Source organism: Equus asinus, chromosome 2, assembly GCF_041296235.1.
Source record: "Equus asinus isolate D_3611 breed Donkey chromosome 2, EquAss-T2T_v2, whole genome shotgun sequence".
Classification (NCBI taxonomy): Eukaryota; Metazoa; Chordata; class Mammalia; order Perissodactyla; family Equidae; genus Equus; species Equus asinus.
The window spans coordinates 23850079-23867809 of record NC_091791.1 but is presented as its reverse complement, the minus strand read 5'-3'; the positions used below and the strand labels follow the sequence as shown (position 1 = coordinate 23867809).

General features: G+C 41.5%; 1 protein-coding gene across 7 annotated transcripts in view; it reads right to left on the bottom strand.

The window, feature by feature from the left end:
- The window catches only part of SORCS1 (sortilin related VPS10 domain containing receptor 1), a 475161-nt gene that overhangs the window by 290208 nt on the left and 167222 nt on the right, over positions 1 to 17731 (bottom strand). For all 7 annotated transcript variants that reach the window (XM_014844792.3, XM_044751163.2, XM_044751161.2 and 4 more), the window contains exon 2: positions 8547 to 8614. In XM_014844792.3, coding sequence (XP_014700278.3) covers positions 8547 to 8614 — 68 coding nt within the window. The remainder of the gene's footprint in view (positions 1 to 8546; positions 8615 to 17731) is intronic.

Genomic DNA, 17731 nt, shown 5'->3' with positions numbered 1-17731 from the left:
CATTCCCCCTCTGCCCACCCTCCCCCAACCCTGATCTATCACAGCTGGATAATCCTCTTCCTATAAGCTCCCAATGCATACCCTCTCTGCCACTCAATCCTCTACCAGTTTTACTCCCTACTAAGTTTCCCTATATTTTCAATCTCTCTCCACTGATTTATCCCCCCCATACAATATGGTCAGGGTTATCCTCATTTAAAGCAAGGAAGCTATTCCTTTAGTCTATGACCTCCTTTATGCAAAATCATGTTTCTTCCTTTATTTCCCTTCACAGCTTCTTCCCTGAAAGAGATATCTCCATAACTTTTTCTCATTCTCCAGTTGTAGGTGCCCAGTAGAAATCAGTAGAGCAGATGTATGCAATAAATAACCTCACCATCCAAACGAAAGCAGGAGAGTCACTGTAGATATGTCTCTTCCTCTCACATTCTCACTCATCCCGTTGGTTCTGTTCATTTTTACTTTATAAGATCTACTGGAATCACCACAACCCCCACATCCCATACTGCATCTCCTCATGCCCTAAAAAGTCAGCTCTTTTTCATCTCTTCTTACTTTACCCACCACTGTTCTCATGGTCACCAGTTTTGCTCTTTTCCAAGTGAATCCTCAACATGACATCACGATCATTTTTTTTCCCTAAAATTTACCTTTCATCAAGTCTTTCTCTTGCCCTAAACCTTTCAGTGATGCATAACTTCCTAAGGGATAAATGTCAGAATACTTAGCACAGAAGAATTTGAACTGGTCCATTTCTATTTTTCCAGAATCATCTCCAAGTACTCCATCCATACATAGACTATATTGAGATGTGTGCCGTTTCCTAAAGGCGCGATGCCATCAACACCCAAAGGTGCCTGGAATACAGCACACATTCAGTAAATGAAAAATTAGTCCTCTTTCTAGTTTGAGTCCTGCTTTTTCTTCAAGATTCAGATCAGGTATCCTTCATTTACAAAGCTTTCCCTTCCCCAACCCAGAGCATATTATGGTCCCTCTATTATGGCAATTGATACACTAATATAATGTCTCATTTATGTATCTGTCTCCTCCACCAGACCGTGAATTCCTTGAGGGCAACAATCGGATCCTATTCATATCAGATTCACACCATTTACCACGATTCCAGGTCTGTACTCAATTTATACATTCAACTAATTTGACAACTCTCACTCGAATGTCTATATACCAGGCACTTTCCTGGGCATTTGAGATAAACTGGAAAGTGGAACAACGTGTCTGTCCTCGGGGAGCTTATATTCTAGTGGTGGCATCAGACAATAGGTAAGTAATAAATAAAATCATTACAGATTGTGATCCATGAAGTGAAAGAAATAAAAAGCTAAGGGAGAAAGAAATTAGGGCCCTCTTTTTAATAAGGAGGATATAAATGGCTTTTGAATAATAAGGTGGTATTCAGACTGAGACCTGAAAAATGAGGAGGAGCTAGTCATGTTGACTGAATAACAAGACTGCATGCTGCTAGAAGGGGAGAATTAAATAGTGCCCTCAGTATCTTTTGAACTTCTCTGTGCCCGGTTCAGAACTCTATACTCAAAGAGCATTTAATCCTCACTGTTTTGTTATTAATTAATAATAAGCTCAAGTTTTGACATCAAAGGACAGACCAAATCATCAGGTGAGTAGGAAAGCCCTCTGAGGGGTTATGAGGCTATGGAAACATTTGGTTCCTATCAAGGAATTGGATGGGATGACCTATATCTCCAGAGACTCAACAGATGTAAGATTCCACCATGTGGTGCTCAAAGGCAATGTAGCAAAATGGGAATTAACATTCCAAATACTTGCTGAATCTGTAACCAGGTTTGCTATTGGAATGCCAGTTGCTCTGCTTTCTCTAGTAAAATTTTCATCACTCGTTTCCTGGGCTCATATCGATAAACATCAGGGCGATGATTGCTTTTCTGTGTATCTCATCCATTACTTGCTAAAAGGAGAAGTGGGGAACTCAGCAGAGGGCTAATCACTGAGGCAAACAAGGAGTTTAGAGGTGCAATCTGAGGCCAGGCTCTCACAGAGATCTCAGGAAGGCCTGCTGTGTTTTGGGGCAGAATGCAGCCAGATCCTAGTAGAAACAGCCTTCATGTGGGTGTACAAGAAGACTTTGTCAAAATTGACGGGGCTAACATGCATGCATTGTGCTGTATGGACATAGGTTCACCAGCTCGAATCTGGGCTTTTCACACTTGGTGCTATGTTCTTACTTTTTGAGTGCAATGTCATGGCATTTCACAAGATCATGTAGCATATTATTCAAAACAGAATCTCTTACATGGAAGGCATTAGGTTAAAATTTTAGGATATAAACAGGTATAAGACACTGACCTGGCTTGCAGAGACCCTAAACCATTTCTTAATATACTGCTTCCAGGCAAAAAAACATCTTAATGATGTTCAAGTTCTATTTTAGATGCTAATAAAACAAAAATAACTAAGACATGGTCACAGTCTTTCAGTTTCTAGGCTAGTATGGAAATAGATCAACATCAACAATAACTTGCACCTAACTTTTACACTGTATGTGTCACACATACCCATTTAGTGTCTGCCCTTCACTAGATTTTCAGTTAAGGAAGGAACAATTTCTTGCTTGTATCTGTATTCCCAGTGCCCACCTAGCACAGTGCCTGGCACAGAATAAGGGGCTAGTAGGTGTTTGTTGAACTGAACCAAAAAATATACATCTGATATCCATTATAAGACAAAGATAGTAACACACTACAGGATTACTGATAAAGAAACAATTACCTTTGCTTGTGGGGAGAGGAGGTGGAGACAGAGGGTCAACAGTGCTATAGACCAATAAATATATGAAAAGATGCTCAACAGAACTAGTAGTCAGGGGCGAGTGGTTAAGTTCATGCACTCTGCTTCAGTGGCCCAGGGTTTCACGGGTTCGGATCCTGGGCACAGACATGGCACTGCTCGTCAGGCCACGTTGAGGAGGCGTCCCATATGCCACAACTAGAAGGACCCACAACTAAGATATATAACTACGTATCAGGGGGATTTGGGGAGATAAAGCAGAAAAAAAAAAAAAAAGATCGACAACAGTTGTTAGTGCGGGTGCCAATCTTTAAAAAAAGAAAGAACTAGTAGTCAGGGAAATACCTCTTAAAACACAATGAGATCAGAAACCATTTTCACTCATAGCAAAATTGTAACTAATGGATAACACCCTCAGATTTGTGTAACACACAGAGTCCTCTTGCAGGGAAATTATCACACTGTCACTTTATTCTTTTTCTTTTTGAGGGTGGGTTTTCCCGTTCTATATTCTTATTTTTGTAGTTGACTAGAAGCTGTATTTTGTAGCAAAACATCCTTCAAAGTAGGGACTAATAATTTGTCCCAAGCCACCCTTTGTTCTTCCTCTGGTTGAGGAGTGGGGAGGGAAAAGAGATTTCCAGGTAATAAGAATCACTCTCGGGGCTGGCAGAGTCACTGTCTTCAGGTCAGCTTCTGTCAGCCTGAGCCCCCTGGTGCCCTCCAGAGAGCACTGGCTGCAGCCAAAACTACACAGACCAGATGCAGCCTCAAGGCACTCTATGGCCATTCTCTCCACAAAGACTCTACTGGGAAATCTCTCTTGAAAATCCCTATGTGTAACGCCCAACAAGAAACAAAGTGGCTCCTATGACAAGGAAACAGGGCCGGCTTCCAATGTAGAATCAAATAGCCTAACCCATTCTCTTAACTTTAACCATATGCTCCTTTGTCCCCAGAAAGCAGGTCTTGTGTTTGAGAAGCACACGGGTTTGAAGATATGTTGGAAGCTTGCTTGTGTTTCGTGTGGATCTGAAAATGGGATACTATTGAATTTGAGAAGTCAGCCATGTCAGGCAAGCTCCAGGAGCCAGAGGTACCGCAGAATATGTGTCCATTTAAGAGGGGATACTTTTAGCTCCTGCCAGAATTGCCTGGGGCTTTCTCAGCAGCTAAGCCTCTCTCCTCAGAGTGCTGATTACCCTGGCACTAGAGGGAAAAAAGATGAATATATTTCTTTTCAGAGATACTGTATCTAGATTTTGACATTTTATTTATCTCAACCTTTAAGCTTATCTTGCTTCAGTATGGTGAAACGGGCAGCTCTACTAAATCTCAAAGCTTAATCCACTGCAAGATGGAGAAGATTCTAAGGTGTAGTTAATTGTTCCGTGTCACATCATCCCATTTTCCTCTCAGTTTGACTCCTGAGTGAACAACAACAGAAAACAAAACAAAATCAACAACTTGTTCCAGGATTAAGGTGTAATCAATGACAAGGCCAACTGGGAGCAAAAGCTCATTAATTTGGTACAGCAGCATCTTAACTCTGTCATACAGGGCTTGTTGATGGCTGATGGTGGGAGGTTTAACGCGCTAGGACATCACTACGAGGTCAGCTGCCTCTTGGTCTCTCTCCTGTTCTAACACCCCAAAGGCATTTGCCACTTTCCCCCTCTTGACTATTCAGCTGATAAATTTTGTATAAAGAATAAAGGCTCAATTGAAAAGTGTAGGTATCTATTTGTTGGAGAAGAAGCCATTTCCCTGTTGCCCAGTATTTTTCTGGAGTAGGGCAAATGCTGCTCAGAATGTCACAGTGTTATATACATATAAAACCCTACATATATATATATAAAACCCTACATATATATATACATATATATGTATATGTGTACACACACACACACATATATACATATATATATATATATAATTGTGCTTGCTTATGTCTAGAAAGATCCACCAGAAGGCAGATGGGATTGTGGACAACAGTTAAACAGTGAAATGATTGAAGCTTATTAACTAACATGCCTGTAAGTGCGTGGGCTGTTATTTACAAATTGGTGACCTTGGGCACACTATAAAAATGAATTAAGAGGATGCAATAATGCATGTCTACCATTTAGCATTGTGCCTGACACATATTGAGTGCTCAATAAAAGTTCATTTTTATTATTGTTGTTCTCATTATTATTATTCTCAGCATCATTGCCATTATTATTAAACTAGAAAGGTTCTGGGTTTAAGAACTTAAAGTCTAGTTGAAGAGAGAAAACATAGGGCCGGCCTGGTGATGTAGCTGTTAAGTTTGGCGTTCTGCTTCGGCGGCCCAGGGTTCACCAGTTCGGATCCCAGGTGTGGACCTACACACTGCTTGTCAAGCCATGCTGTGGCAGGCATCCCACATATACAGTAGAGGAAGATGGGCACAGATGTTAGCTCAGGGCCAATCTTCCTCAACAAAAAGAGGAGTTTTGGTGGCAAATGTTAGCTCAGGGCTAATCATCCTCAAAAAAAGAAAAAAAAGAGAAAACATACACAGGAACAAAGTAAAGAAGCAACACTTATCTCATATCTTTATTACAACACTTATGGTTGTATGACAGATTGTCTGTTAACATTAGATTTATCTTCTTCTGGGATCTGGCAGTGCTGGGTGGCTGCTTAAATATCTTATTTAATACAATTAGATATAGCAGGTTACATGTAAGTGCATTTCTCTCTGACTTTAACTGCACAGATCTTTGCCCCCTCTAGACAATGAATACCTGAAGGGAAGAGCTTGTGTGCTGTCAATCTATGTACTCACTCACCTGCCCCTCCCTGGACCAGAACAATCTAAGGCCTAAAGGACTTAATCAATACATCCTTGTTGACCAAATGAATGAGAAAGAAAATTATATGTTGTTGACCATGTAGTAGAGAGAAAATTGTAGTAGTCACTGGTCTGTTCAAAAACAGATACTTATCGAGTATCATCTATGTGTTAAGCCCAGTGCTCTGTGCTCTGGGTGCCATGAGGATATCTAAAACCTACCCTGTGCCCCCAGCAAGGCCCCAATTTTTGGCATGGGTAAGTTTTCTGAGAAGAAAGTAAGACATGATACAGGAGAAAATGAGCCCATACTTAGCAGCCTAGTCTCCGTCAAGCAGGGCTAAACTAGATGACTCAGAACCATGAGCCCCTCCCTTCCTGATCCCCATCCTTCACCCATCCAGTCCTGTCCCCCTCCTCCTTTATATTAATATCCCCAAAGAGGTTACCTAAAGACCACCTATTGGCCTCAGGAGCCACTCAAAAATGCAAGCCCTACCAAACCACTTGAGAAGAATTCTAAATATTCTTCCTTCTCCTTCCTTCTTTTCTATGTTACATTTTCACTAAGGCATTTGCTTTTCTATCAAAATATTATAACAAGTAGTTCTAATAGTATAGAATACACACAGTAGTCATTTGCAACATAATGGCGTATATAACATATGACATGTATGGCAAACGACTATTGTGGGAATATTAGAAAAGTGAATGTTTGTGGGTATATTATATATGTATATGTATATGTGTGTATATAGATAAGTACGTATGTATGTGTGTATGTATATTTATGTGTGCATGTATGTGTGCATATACACATATCTCCTCTAGTGAAATTAATTCTAACACTGAAAAGTCAGCACGTCATTCTTGCCACACTTTCCCAAGCTTAAGCCCATGGAGGTTGTTCGCTCAGAAGGGAGGCCTGATACTATTGGAAGGTGATATCATTTTTATTTCACTAACCCTTACGATCAGAAAAGAAGATTCTTTCTAGACTGGGGCATCGGTAACAATGCTCCATCAGCGTTAGAAGCACGTTGAACATGAGCTTCAGCAGTCTAGGACAAGCTCTCCTCATGTCCTAAAGCATGCCCTTCCCACCGCTCAGGTTGAGAGTTATGGCTACTAAAAGCCTCTGTCTCACTGAGACAGAAGTGCACATCTTTTAATTTTCGAATATGCCGACTACACTTTATAGGGCAGATGCACTGCAGAATAAAAGGTGGCTTTCACTTTCATATATGTACATACATTAGAGAAATCTATCAAGGAAGCATAAGCTTACTCAGAGTCATAGAGATTCTGATGAATAGGTACTGAATTTAAACAATACAGCAGGTGTCAGGCCCTTAATGCATTAAAGAATTGCATTTTCTGAGGCTCTTACCAAACTTCCCACACTTTTTTTCAGTGACGTAATTTCCTTGGGGCAGAAACTCTACATAATTGACCTCCGAGCTGGAGGAGGAGTTCAATAGTCTAAATGCCTGACAACAAATAAAAGAATAGACTCTATTCTTTTCTTTAGTCTACTAGGGTTTTCCTAATACAGAACAATTTATTTGGGGCTTGTTGTACATAATGTCAAGCGTAATGGAAAACAGAAATTAAGTAAAAGTAAAATTTAATGAACAATCCCCTTTTTGGAGTATGGTAGATTCCTCTGGGGTACCTATCCAATCCGTGATCCTTCTCTTGTATGACAACTGCATTCCTCTATAGGGACAGGCCCTGCAACCAAATTACTACTACATAAATCAACTTTCCCTCCCCAGTCACTGTTGACTATACCAGGGGTGGCCACCTGACACAAGTGGACTCTTTCTCCCTAGACCTCAGTCTGAGACTGAGAGCTGATAGCCAGTCTCTCCTAGTTATGTGAATTGACAGGTGATGGAATCCTCCACGGATCTTATGTGGTGGACACCCACAGCTTTTATGCGCACAAAGACCACTCCCTGCTTTTCTGTTATTAGTATGACCACTTAGTCCTCGTGTGCACGTATGTGTGTTTCGGGGGCACGGGGACTAATCAGAGGTGATATCCAACAGTTAGCCATCGTTATGAGAAGGGCACTGACCAATCAGGACAGACCCTGGGCTTGCCACCAAGCCAGTGATCACTGACTATTATCCCTGAGATTGTCTTTATCCTCTCAGAGACTCAGAGATTTTCACGTGACCCAGGCCTAACCAATCAGAGGTAGTGCTCTCTTAGGCTTCAGAGACTGGTTCAGATGTAGGCACATGACACAGGCTGGAGAAGAAGAGCCAATCAGGAATGAGATAAATACAGCCAATTTTTAGAAACAAAAAGAGACAACAGAACATACGTGTATAGTCTCCAAGAAAAAAAGGAGGAGAGAGCACCTGCCTGGGTTTCTGGGGACTTTTCTTTTGTGCTGGTATCCAATTGAATTAGTCTGTCCCTAAAGGATTAGTATCATATGTTGAAAAACTATTTCTTGCACACTCTATATGTGTGAGGGAATACAGCGTGAATCCTAGAGATAAAGGTGTGCATATAAGTTTGCGCGCACACCTTCAGGACCACGCAAGGGACGCGTGAAAGAGTGTTGCGCTGGTAGTGTGCCTGGGTTCTGCAGACCTACAGGTTGTGTTGATCCCCTCTGCAAAGATACCTTCATTCTTTCGCTTCTGCTACAATAAGCTCACAGATAAGTGAGAAGTGTGTGAACCAAAACGCAGAAAGACAATCTAATGAAAAGTTTAGCAAAGAGATCTGACTGTGACCTAAAGAAGGGGTCTATAAAGAAGGTCTGGATCTGGCGTGCCTGGAGATAAACCCCAATTCATAGTTAAGACAGAGAGCAAACAGAAGGAAGGCATACACATAACCAGCAACCTTGCGGAGAGAGCAGTCATGGTCATTGTGTTTAAATAACATAGTAATTATTAGCTCAATTTATCCACGTACCTCCAAAGCGAGCTCTCAGTGATGCTCCCCAGGTTATAGTCATACAGCTTTGTCAAAATGAGAATCACCTGAAGGCAAAAGAAGACATCAGGGTTAGTCTCAAACAATTACAGTCTCACAGAATTGAAACGGCCCAAGGGAGGGTTTAGGATTCCTTTAATGGGCGCTTAACATAATTGAATGAATTGTTACAGCCTTCCCTTACCCTGACCGGGGAAGGGTTTGCCAATGCCTTCCATTAAACTGCTCAAGGCAGATCCCCTCCTCAACTTTCTCCCCCAGCTCCTCCCTCAACTCCCATGGCAGCAAGAGTTAGCTGCCCATCTAGGCATTTCTTACCCTGGTGGGCTTAACACTTTCAGGAAGGCTGGCAGAGCCTTTAAATATACACCCTGCAAGGTAGCTACTGAGCACATGGTTGGAAGAGAGGAAGAAGGTCAACGATGTAGGTCCCAGCCCTAGTAGCTGTACCACACTGAGCAGGTTACTTAGTTTCTCTAAACCTCAATATCCCCATCTATTGGGGGGTGCATGGGGGGCAGTAATGCTATCTCCCAGAAGGGGCTGCTGGGAGGAGTTAACTTAGGTAAGAAATGCAAATTACTCTTCAATTTCCATGGGGTTCTTAAATGTTAATCCTCCCCCTTCTTCTTCTCTGTGGGTTTGGCTTTGACGGTTTCCTGTGATCTCCCTGATCTTTTCTGGGAAAGACAATAGATAAAAGCCACAAGGCTAAGCAACAGCATTTTAACAGGAGCAAATCTATGTTTTATGGGATCCTGAAGCTTACAGAACTTGGGGAACCCTCTACTAGGAACAGAATATAAAATGATGAATTCAAACTTAGGAACAGGTCCTGGGAAGGGACCTATGCAATTGAGGGACACTGAAACTTAAGCTCCATTAGCATCACAGCAAATCTTCCTCTGATTTTAACCTATCACTGTTTTCAACCTCTCTCAGAGGAGCCCAAACTATTTAGGTCATTCTTTCAGAATTCAACAAACACTTATTAAGCATTTATTAGGAGCCCAGGATTTTGCCTGATGCCAGAGGACATAAATACAAATGAGGCCTGGGAGTCCGTGATCCAGTTAGGACAGGATGAGTTCCTCAAGGAAAATGTTAGTTGATAGACAGTTGATTACCCCTTTTCAGTCCCAGTGAAACTCAGGCCCATCTCAATGAAACTCAGGCCCACCTGGTCACCTGAAGTATACAAGCACCAGGAGACTTGGGAAGATGCAGCAGAGCAGTGAGTACCTAACCACCGATGTTCAGACCCCTTACTTGTTCTTCTTACATAAGGAAAAAGAACCTTACGAGTCCACTCAGTTTTCTGTTGAGGTCCATATTCCTCTCTTGATACTCATTACCTAGAACATTTGGCCCAGACCCGCTGTTTCCAACTCAGTAGAAAAATGCTGACATGGATTTCCTGGATTTTCTCTGAAGGCCAAGGTATCAGTTCTAGCCACAGTGAGCATAGAACTTTCTAACCTTGAATTCCAAGGCAGCGAGCTGCTGAGGAGTGCTGAATCGTTCCAAGATCCACCGTGCTAGCACAAGGCTCGAATTACAGGCATAAGCATCACTGAGCGGATTGTGACACTTCTTTCACAGTAAGCAAACTGGAATTCATGACCTTAGATTTGTTCCAAGTTCAAGGGAATGAAGAACTATGGTAACCCAAATGCAGGCAGAGATCCAAGGAGCTGTGCTCTGAGGCCACCCCTCTCCTAACTGCAGCACAGGCTTCCTTCAAGGACCTATTCAAAACTTGCTTCTTTAGCAAAATGTGAGCATGTGTGAGGTGCTGGGCACCCTACGGGCACATCAGATGGCATGCCCGTGGTGGGGGCATATGCTAAACAGATCCATGTGCCAATTAAGTGGCTCTAAGTGCTAAATTTCAATCACCGCCATCCCAGGAACACTGATCAGCGGCAGCGGGGTAGCTGTTTGTTTGAAGACACAGAGCCGTGTTGCTGCTCCACCTCAGTACGATTTTGCCGAATAGGCCTATAAATCCCCTACTAAGAAAATGGGGTTGTGGGCATAAAGCATTTCTAGGCAGTTGCTCTCTTGATACAATATGGCAGTAAACTAAATAATGAAGTTCAGCTGGTCACAAGCTGCGTCTCCCATCCACCTGCAGAGGGAATTCAGAAGAACCTCAAAGAAGGAACTTTTTAACCCAGCATGTAATGGTGTGGAGTCCCTCAAGCACACACACACAAAGTGTTTAAGCAATTCACAGGCCGGCGGGCAGGGAGGTAAAAATCCACTCCCTGACTCTTCTTGCTGGGCTAGTAGAACTCAAATGCCAGTGATACACTCGGCAGTTTATCAATACTGCACCAGAAGAGGTGTCCTTTATGGCATTTCAAAGGATATCTGCTTGAACCAGTCTAATCTTTCTGTTTTCAGAACAAGAGCAAGAAAGGGAGAACTGCTAACCTTTAGTTATGTTTTCAATCGATTATTTGAAGTCTCTCTTCCTCTCTTTTTTCCCTTCACTGTCCACGTGCATTATTTAGCACCTTACTCCTGGAGAGTGAGGTGTCGTTATATTATATCTGTTTGGTGGTTGGTTGGTTGTTTTTCTGTTCTGTTTAATCAGCAATACTATTTAATAGAATTAGCGCCTGTTAAAAGGGGCATAGCCCAAAACAGCACTATTAGATGAGAAAAAGGGGAAAAACACACTTGCCTGCCTATTCTTGTCCCAGTGTTTACTATTTGTGCCTACTTTTCAAAGTAAAAAAAAAACAATGAAACTTTTTTTGGGGGGGAGAAAGATTGGCCCTGAGCTAACATGTGTTGCCAATTTATCTCTTTTTTTGCTCAAGGAAGATTTTCACTGAGCTAACACCTGTGCCAATCTTCCTCTGTTTTTACGTGGGACGCCACCAAAGCATGGCTTGATAAGTGGTGTGCAGGTCTGTGTGCACGGTCTGAACCAGTGAACCCCGGGCCACCGAAGCAGAGTGTGCAAACTTAACCACTATACCACCAGGCCAGCCCCCGCGGAACTTTTTAATTGAGTGAAATGTTATATGTCCTTAAATAATACATAAGTGGTAATTTATTTTTATTCATTCAGTAAACAATTTTCAGGTATAGATTTGATTCTATGAGTCCAAGTGTACAGCATTTAATTATAAATCCAATCAATGAGAGCAAGGCTGTTTTGATCAACAGACACTCACACACAATGGAATACCCATCATTTCTTTTATATAGTACCAAAATATCCCTGACTCAAAACAATAAGTGGTGACCATATGGTAGTAGTTTTTTAAGATTCCTCTCTAATCTTAGGATACTTTCTTTAAATAGCTATAATCTAAATAACTATGGCTTAACAACTTCTACCTACATGTGCAGGACCTCAGTGCCCAGTTATTCTAGGACTTTCCGCAGTGACATGTCTAAGTATCCCCCAGGCAGTCAAGGAGCTGCTGTCACCACATGCCATCTGTCTTGTTCTTTTGCTGTGGCTCCTTCCTGCCATATCCATCACTAACGGAGCTTCTGGGGTGAACTTCACTTTGTCCATAATATAAAGAGCATGCTGAAGCCCACCCACCAAGCTGCTATTCTCAAATCATCTGTTCTTTGGAAGGTGGGAGGGTGCCACAAACAGTGCCAGGATGAGTGCAGGTCCTCGAAGGAGTGACCGTGGGCTTCCTCCACAGTGCTGAGTCACATTTTCACCACCTGGGCTCACCAAACTATTATCCCTTTTCCCAAGGTCTTCCAGAGCTCTACTGAATAATTCCACCAACTCCAGCCTCTCATCCCTCACCTCTGCACACAGGCGTTAAGAAACCACCACGTAAACAAAATGTGGCATTACATTTAATATACAACGGAATATGAATCGGCTATAAAAAAGAAGGAAATCTTGCCATTTGCAACAATGTGAACGAACCTGGAGGGCACTGTGCGAAGTGAAATGTCACACAGCAAAAAGACAACTACTGTATGGTAATGCCTATATGCGGAATCTTCAACAAAGAAAAAACAATTTCATAGGAACAAAGAATAGAATGGTGGTTGCTAAGGGGCTGGGGGAAAGGGAAATGGGGAGATGTAGACCAAGGGTACACACTTTGAGTTATTAAAAGAATAATTTCTGAGGATCGAATGTACAGCACAGTGACTACAGTTAATAACACGATATTGTATACTTGAAAGTTACTGAGAGTAAATCTTAAGCATTCTTAATAAAAAAAAAAAAAGCAAACAAAAGAAAAACAAAACAGAGTGTTAACTATGTGAGGTGATGGATGTGTTAATTATCTTGATCCCGGCAATCACTCCACAACGTATATGTATGTCAAATCGCCACGTTGTACACTTTAATTATATACAATTATATTTGTCAATTATTTCTTAGTAAAGTGAGGGAAAACAAAAGAAACCATCATAAAGGAGCTTGGGGGAGGAAAATGACAACCTCTTCCTTCCCCCTTCTAACACCAACTTCTTTCTGCGATTGGTTACAAAACATAAGCATTCACAGAGGTAAATAAAGACACTTGTTTGTTGATGACTGTGTTTTAGTAAAACAACAAAAGCCAGTCAAAAATGTCCTGTTGTATCAAAAGGGCAGGGCAAGGCTTGTTTCCAGGTATGCGTTAGAATGAATCACCAGGGCAGCATGCCGGGTTAATACGTCAGCAGGCTCCATTATGCCAAGGATGTAGACATGTGACATCTGTGAATGTGACATTTTTTTTAATTAATATAAAAATATAATTTAGAAACAAAACCCCAAACAGTTAAGGAACCCCTAAAACACCTCCCTGGTAACCTGATGCTACACAGTATACTTTTGAAAACGTCTACATTAATTACGTACTATAGAGAACTGAAATTTATTCCATACTTCCCAAGTAACAGCATAGGAATTCTCCATTTATTTTCTCAAGGAAAAACATAGTGCCTTGACCTTTTCCTTTGATAACTTAAAGAATGCACCTCAGAGGAAGGGCTAATGGAGGGTTGTGGGGGTTGGTGTATTTTCAATTCCCCTAACTCCTTAGGAATGAATATATTCCTCCTATGAATGTCTCTCCTGATTCTTTTGCTTAGGAGTAGCAATCTGGTTGGAGGCAAAGGGCTAATGAGAATCTTTCTTGAAGAGGGAGTTTGCTCAGCAAACAATTCTCCCTAAACTATGATTTTAGGGAAGTTCTAGGAGAACTCAATGGACATTCAGGGAAATTTGAGGTCCACCAGGACACTTGGCCCGGCCACTGCCCTTCACCTCATCTCACCTCCATCTCAGGGAAATCTTGGAAAAGTAAGACACCTCTCTTCATTTTTCAATTGTTAATGATTTGCATTCTTTCCTTCTCTGTGTCCAACTGTGGAAGGGAATCTAATCTCAGGGACAAAAGTATGGCCTTGGGCTTCTTGACAGAGCAATTTGGGCTAGAAGATCCTCAAGTCTCTTTCATTCCTGATGGTCTATAGTTCCAAATCTTGAATAGTGAAGAGGGTGGAAGGAGTCTTAGTCTACAAAACAAGACATTTTCTTTTGTATTCCTCTCAGTCATTAGTGACTCAGGGCTGGTTTGGGCAGGTGTTTCTGTCATTGTAACACATGGGGAGACTGCATAGATCTCAATCATGCTAAGATTCATAATTCTGCTCCTCTGAGGTGGGTCACAGTCTGGCTTGAAGATGCCTGCGGGTTGGGGCAGGGGCTGAAGATGGCTACCTCCATCCTTTCCGCACCAGCTTTCAGCAGGCTCTGGTGTTTCCTCATCACCAATCTCAAATGGCCACCTCTCTGTTGCTTATAGCAGCTTGCCAGAACCATTCAGTTGGATGTTTTTACAGATGTGGACGGAAGAGAATATGGGGACAGAGAATTATAAGGGGCCTGAAGAGATCTGGAAGAACCTTCCACGGGGATTGAAGAGTTGAATAAAATGTAAGAGAGATGTTCAATAGCCAGAACTTTGCTTTGTTTTCGGTTGTTTCCTCTGCACTTCAGTTTTAAGGAAAGAAGTAAACTTGCATATTTCCTAAAAATATGCATGTTCCAGATTATGTCTTTGTCTCAGCGAGCATTTATCAACTTTCCAACTTAAACAGAGGTCTCATTATTTTGAGGAGCTATGAATTCTTTAAGAATCTAATCTAATAAAAGCTATGAGCATAAAACAATGAATATTACTTTAATGATATCACTGATCTCCTGAATCCCAGGGGGGTCATGAATCCAAGAAACAGAACCTTCTATAATTGCCAGAAATGAGAACTTTGTTCAGAAGAAGGAACTTTCAGCTCTAAAATTATACACATTTAATTCAATAAACATTTACGAAGTCTTCTTAAGAGGCAGGAATAAAAAATCTGTACTCTGACAACACAAAGGGAGAATGAGACTTGGTACCAGTCTCAGGAAGCTCAGTCTAGTGGAGAGGCAAAGGTGTACACAGATGTTACAAAATAAGGAAGAAAAAGGTATGCAGCAGGAGAACAGTGTGTATATCTTTCAGAGAGCAAGAAAGAAAATCAGGAATAGGTTCTTACAAAAGGATGCATTCAAGACAAATCCCAGAGGCTGGGTATTGTAGGGGAGGAAGACAGTTCCTCTACCCTCTAGGTCCTTCTGACTGGTCTAAGACCTAAACTGACATGAGACAGAATAACAGGAGAAAATCAAACAAGCTTTATAACACGTATACATGGGAGAGACCCAGGACAGCTGAGTAACTCCCTAGAATGACCAAGGTTGTCACCTTAAATACCATCTTCAGCTAAAGATAAAGGAGGATATTCGGGGTGGGGGAGTCACTTATGGGAGATTACCAGAAAAGGACAGTAAACAAGAGTAAGGTTATTATGCAGATTTAAGTCCTTGCCTTCCACAATGATAAGAGTTTCTAGAGAGAAGGTCACCCCCCTCTTCCCTGTACAGCGATGGAGACACTTTTGTATAATGGAGATTTCCATTACAGATGTAAATGTCTCTTACAAAGGGTAACTTCTACTTTTCAGAGCTTCTCCCACGTCTGCAGTTTCTTAAAAGTAAGCAGCCCAAAATAATTCTCATGCCAAAGAGACACATCTTGAGGTGGCAAATTCTGATCCCCTACAGTGTGATTCTGATGGAGGGGAGAGGCTGTAGAGATGGTATTTCCAAGGGAAGGGAGCATGAGGCTAGAGATCCAGAGGTGTGAAAGCTCACAGAGTGGTAAGAAGAGTGCAAGTCATCAAGTGTAGCTAAAGTTTAGATTATGGGTAGAGATGCACAGAATATTAGAATAGAGAGATGCCTTTTGCTCTACTGTGGAGGGCCTTACTATTAGGATGGCAATGTGCTCTGGTGAAAAAAATACAGACTTCAGAATCAGAAAATGACCAGATTTTGAATCTTGGTCTAGCCAACCATATCTGTTGGACTGTCTTTAGCAACAAGAAACAGAATACTAAGAGTGACTCAAACAGTAAGGGATGTTTTATCTCACATAACAGGAGGTCCAGAGTTTATGCAGTTCCAGGACTAATTTAGGCTAACAACGTCATCAAGGACCCAAGTGATGTGCATATTTCCTCTCTGACAATGTCAACACTTGCTGCTATTTGCCTTCATGTTTGTAAGGAGGCCATAACATTTCTTTACAATCACGTGCAGACATAGCCACATCCAGCAAAGAAAAGAAGGGTCTCTAGCATCTGTATGTTTTTAGTTTGTTTTGTTTTTAAATTAGAAAGGAAACTCTTTCTCAAAAGCTCTTTTAGCAAAATCTCTGTAGTCTCAATGACCAGGATTCAGCCACTTGCCCACACCATGGCTGCAATAAAGACTGCGGAAATGAGGAGATGGTGTTTTGCCCTTACATTTTCTTTTTTTTTAAAGCTTGGCCCTGAGCTAACATTTGTTGCCCACCTTCCTTTTTCTTTTCTTCTCCCCAAAGCCACCCCAGTACATAGTTGTATATTGTAGTTGCAGGTCCCTCTAGTTCTGCTATGTGGGATGCCACCTCCACACGGCCTGATGAGCAGTGTTAGGTCCATGCCCAGGATCCAAACCGGTGAAACCCCACACTGCCGAAGCAGAGCACTCGAACCCAACCACTCGGCCACAGGGCCAGGCCCTGCCTTGGTATTTTCTATGGTAAGAGGTGGGATCTATTAGGAAAGAAAAAGTGAGGAGTGGCTGCTAAGTAACAACTAGTAGTGTCTGCCACTGTGTGACCTTGAATAAGTCACTTAAGTACTGAAGGGTCTTCTCTTATTAAAAAAAAAGAAGATAATGTTATCCCTCTCCTTTATCTTGTAGAATTGTGGGAAGCTAACACAATAGGAAGTGGAAAAACTCTGTATAAATGTTATAGTCCTATGCAAATGTAAATAGTTGATATTATTATAACATCTAGCATTTATCAGATGCCTACACTGTTTACCAGGCAAATTTCACTATTAAGGGCATTTCAAGTAATTATCTGATTTTTTTTTTTTTCTGATGAGGAAATTGAGGCACACCGAGGCTAAGTAACTCAAATTACTCAGCTAGTAAGCGGCGGATAAGTTTAACTCACACTATATGCAGATTCTAAATCACTGTGCTAAGCTGTCCCCATGGTATGCTGCCTAATATGAGTATGATTGTTACCAGAGGCAAGGTGGAACCACTGACGACGGATCCTTTCTATTAATTTCCAAAGTGCTCAAGACCTATTATCTATCAGACGTGGTGCTGGTCACAAACTCCTTCTCTCTCATTATGCCTTCTTTTAGACATTCCTGGAGTATTTTTTCCTTATTGTAGACAAACTTGAGGCTTAACTTTTTACTAACCTCAAGTCAACGGCAATTTTGTCATTTTAATTTTTAAATTCTTTGAATCTTAGTGAAATCTTGCTTTAGGAGCTGATGCTTCCACTTAACTCGCTGCAGAACCTGGCTGCCCCTAGATCAGGGGTTCCTGACAGCGAATGTGCACACATTTAAATGCAGATTTCAACAGAGTGGTTTATAGTATCATCATTTTCAGAAGATTTAAGTGAATATGTAATTGCACTCCGTTTGAGTGATCAAAGAGAAGAGAAATCAATAATTACTAAACTGGATTAAGAAACCCCCAGAGGGGAGTTGAAAGGATGGCATGATGTGCATGCACACGCACAACCACACATGTTCACTTCAAGTCATCAGAC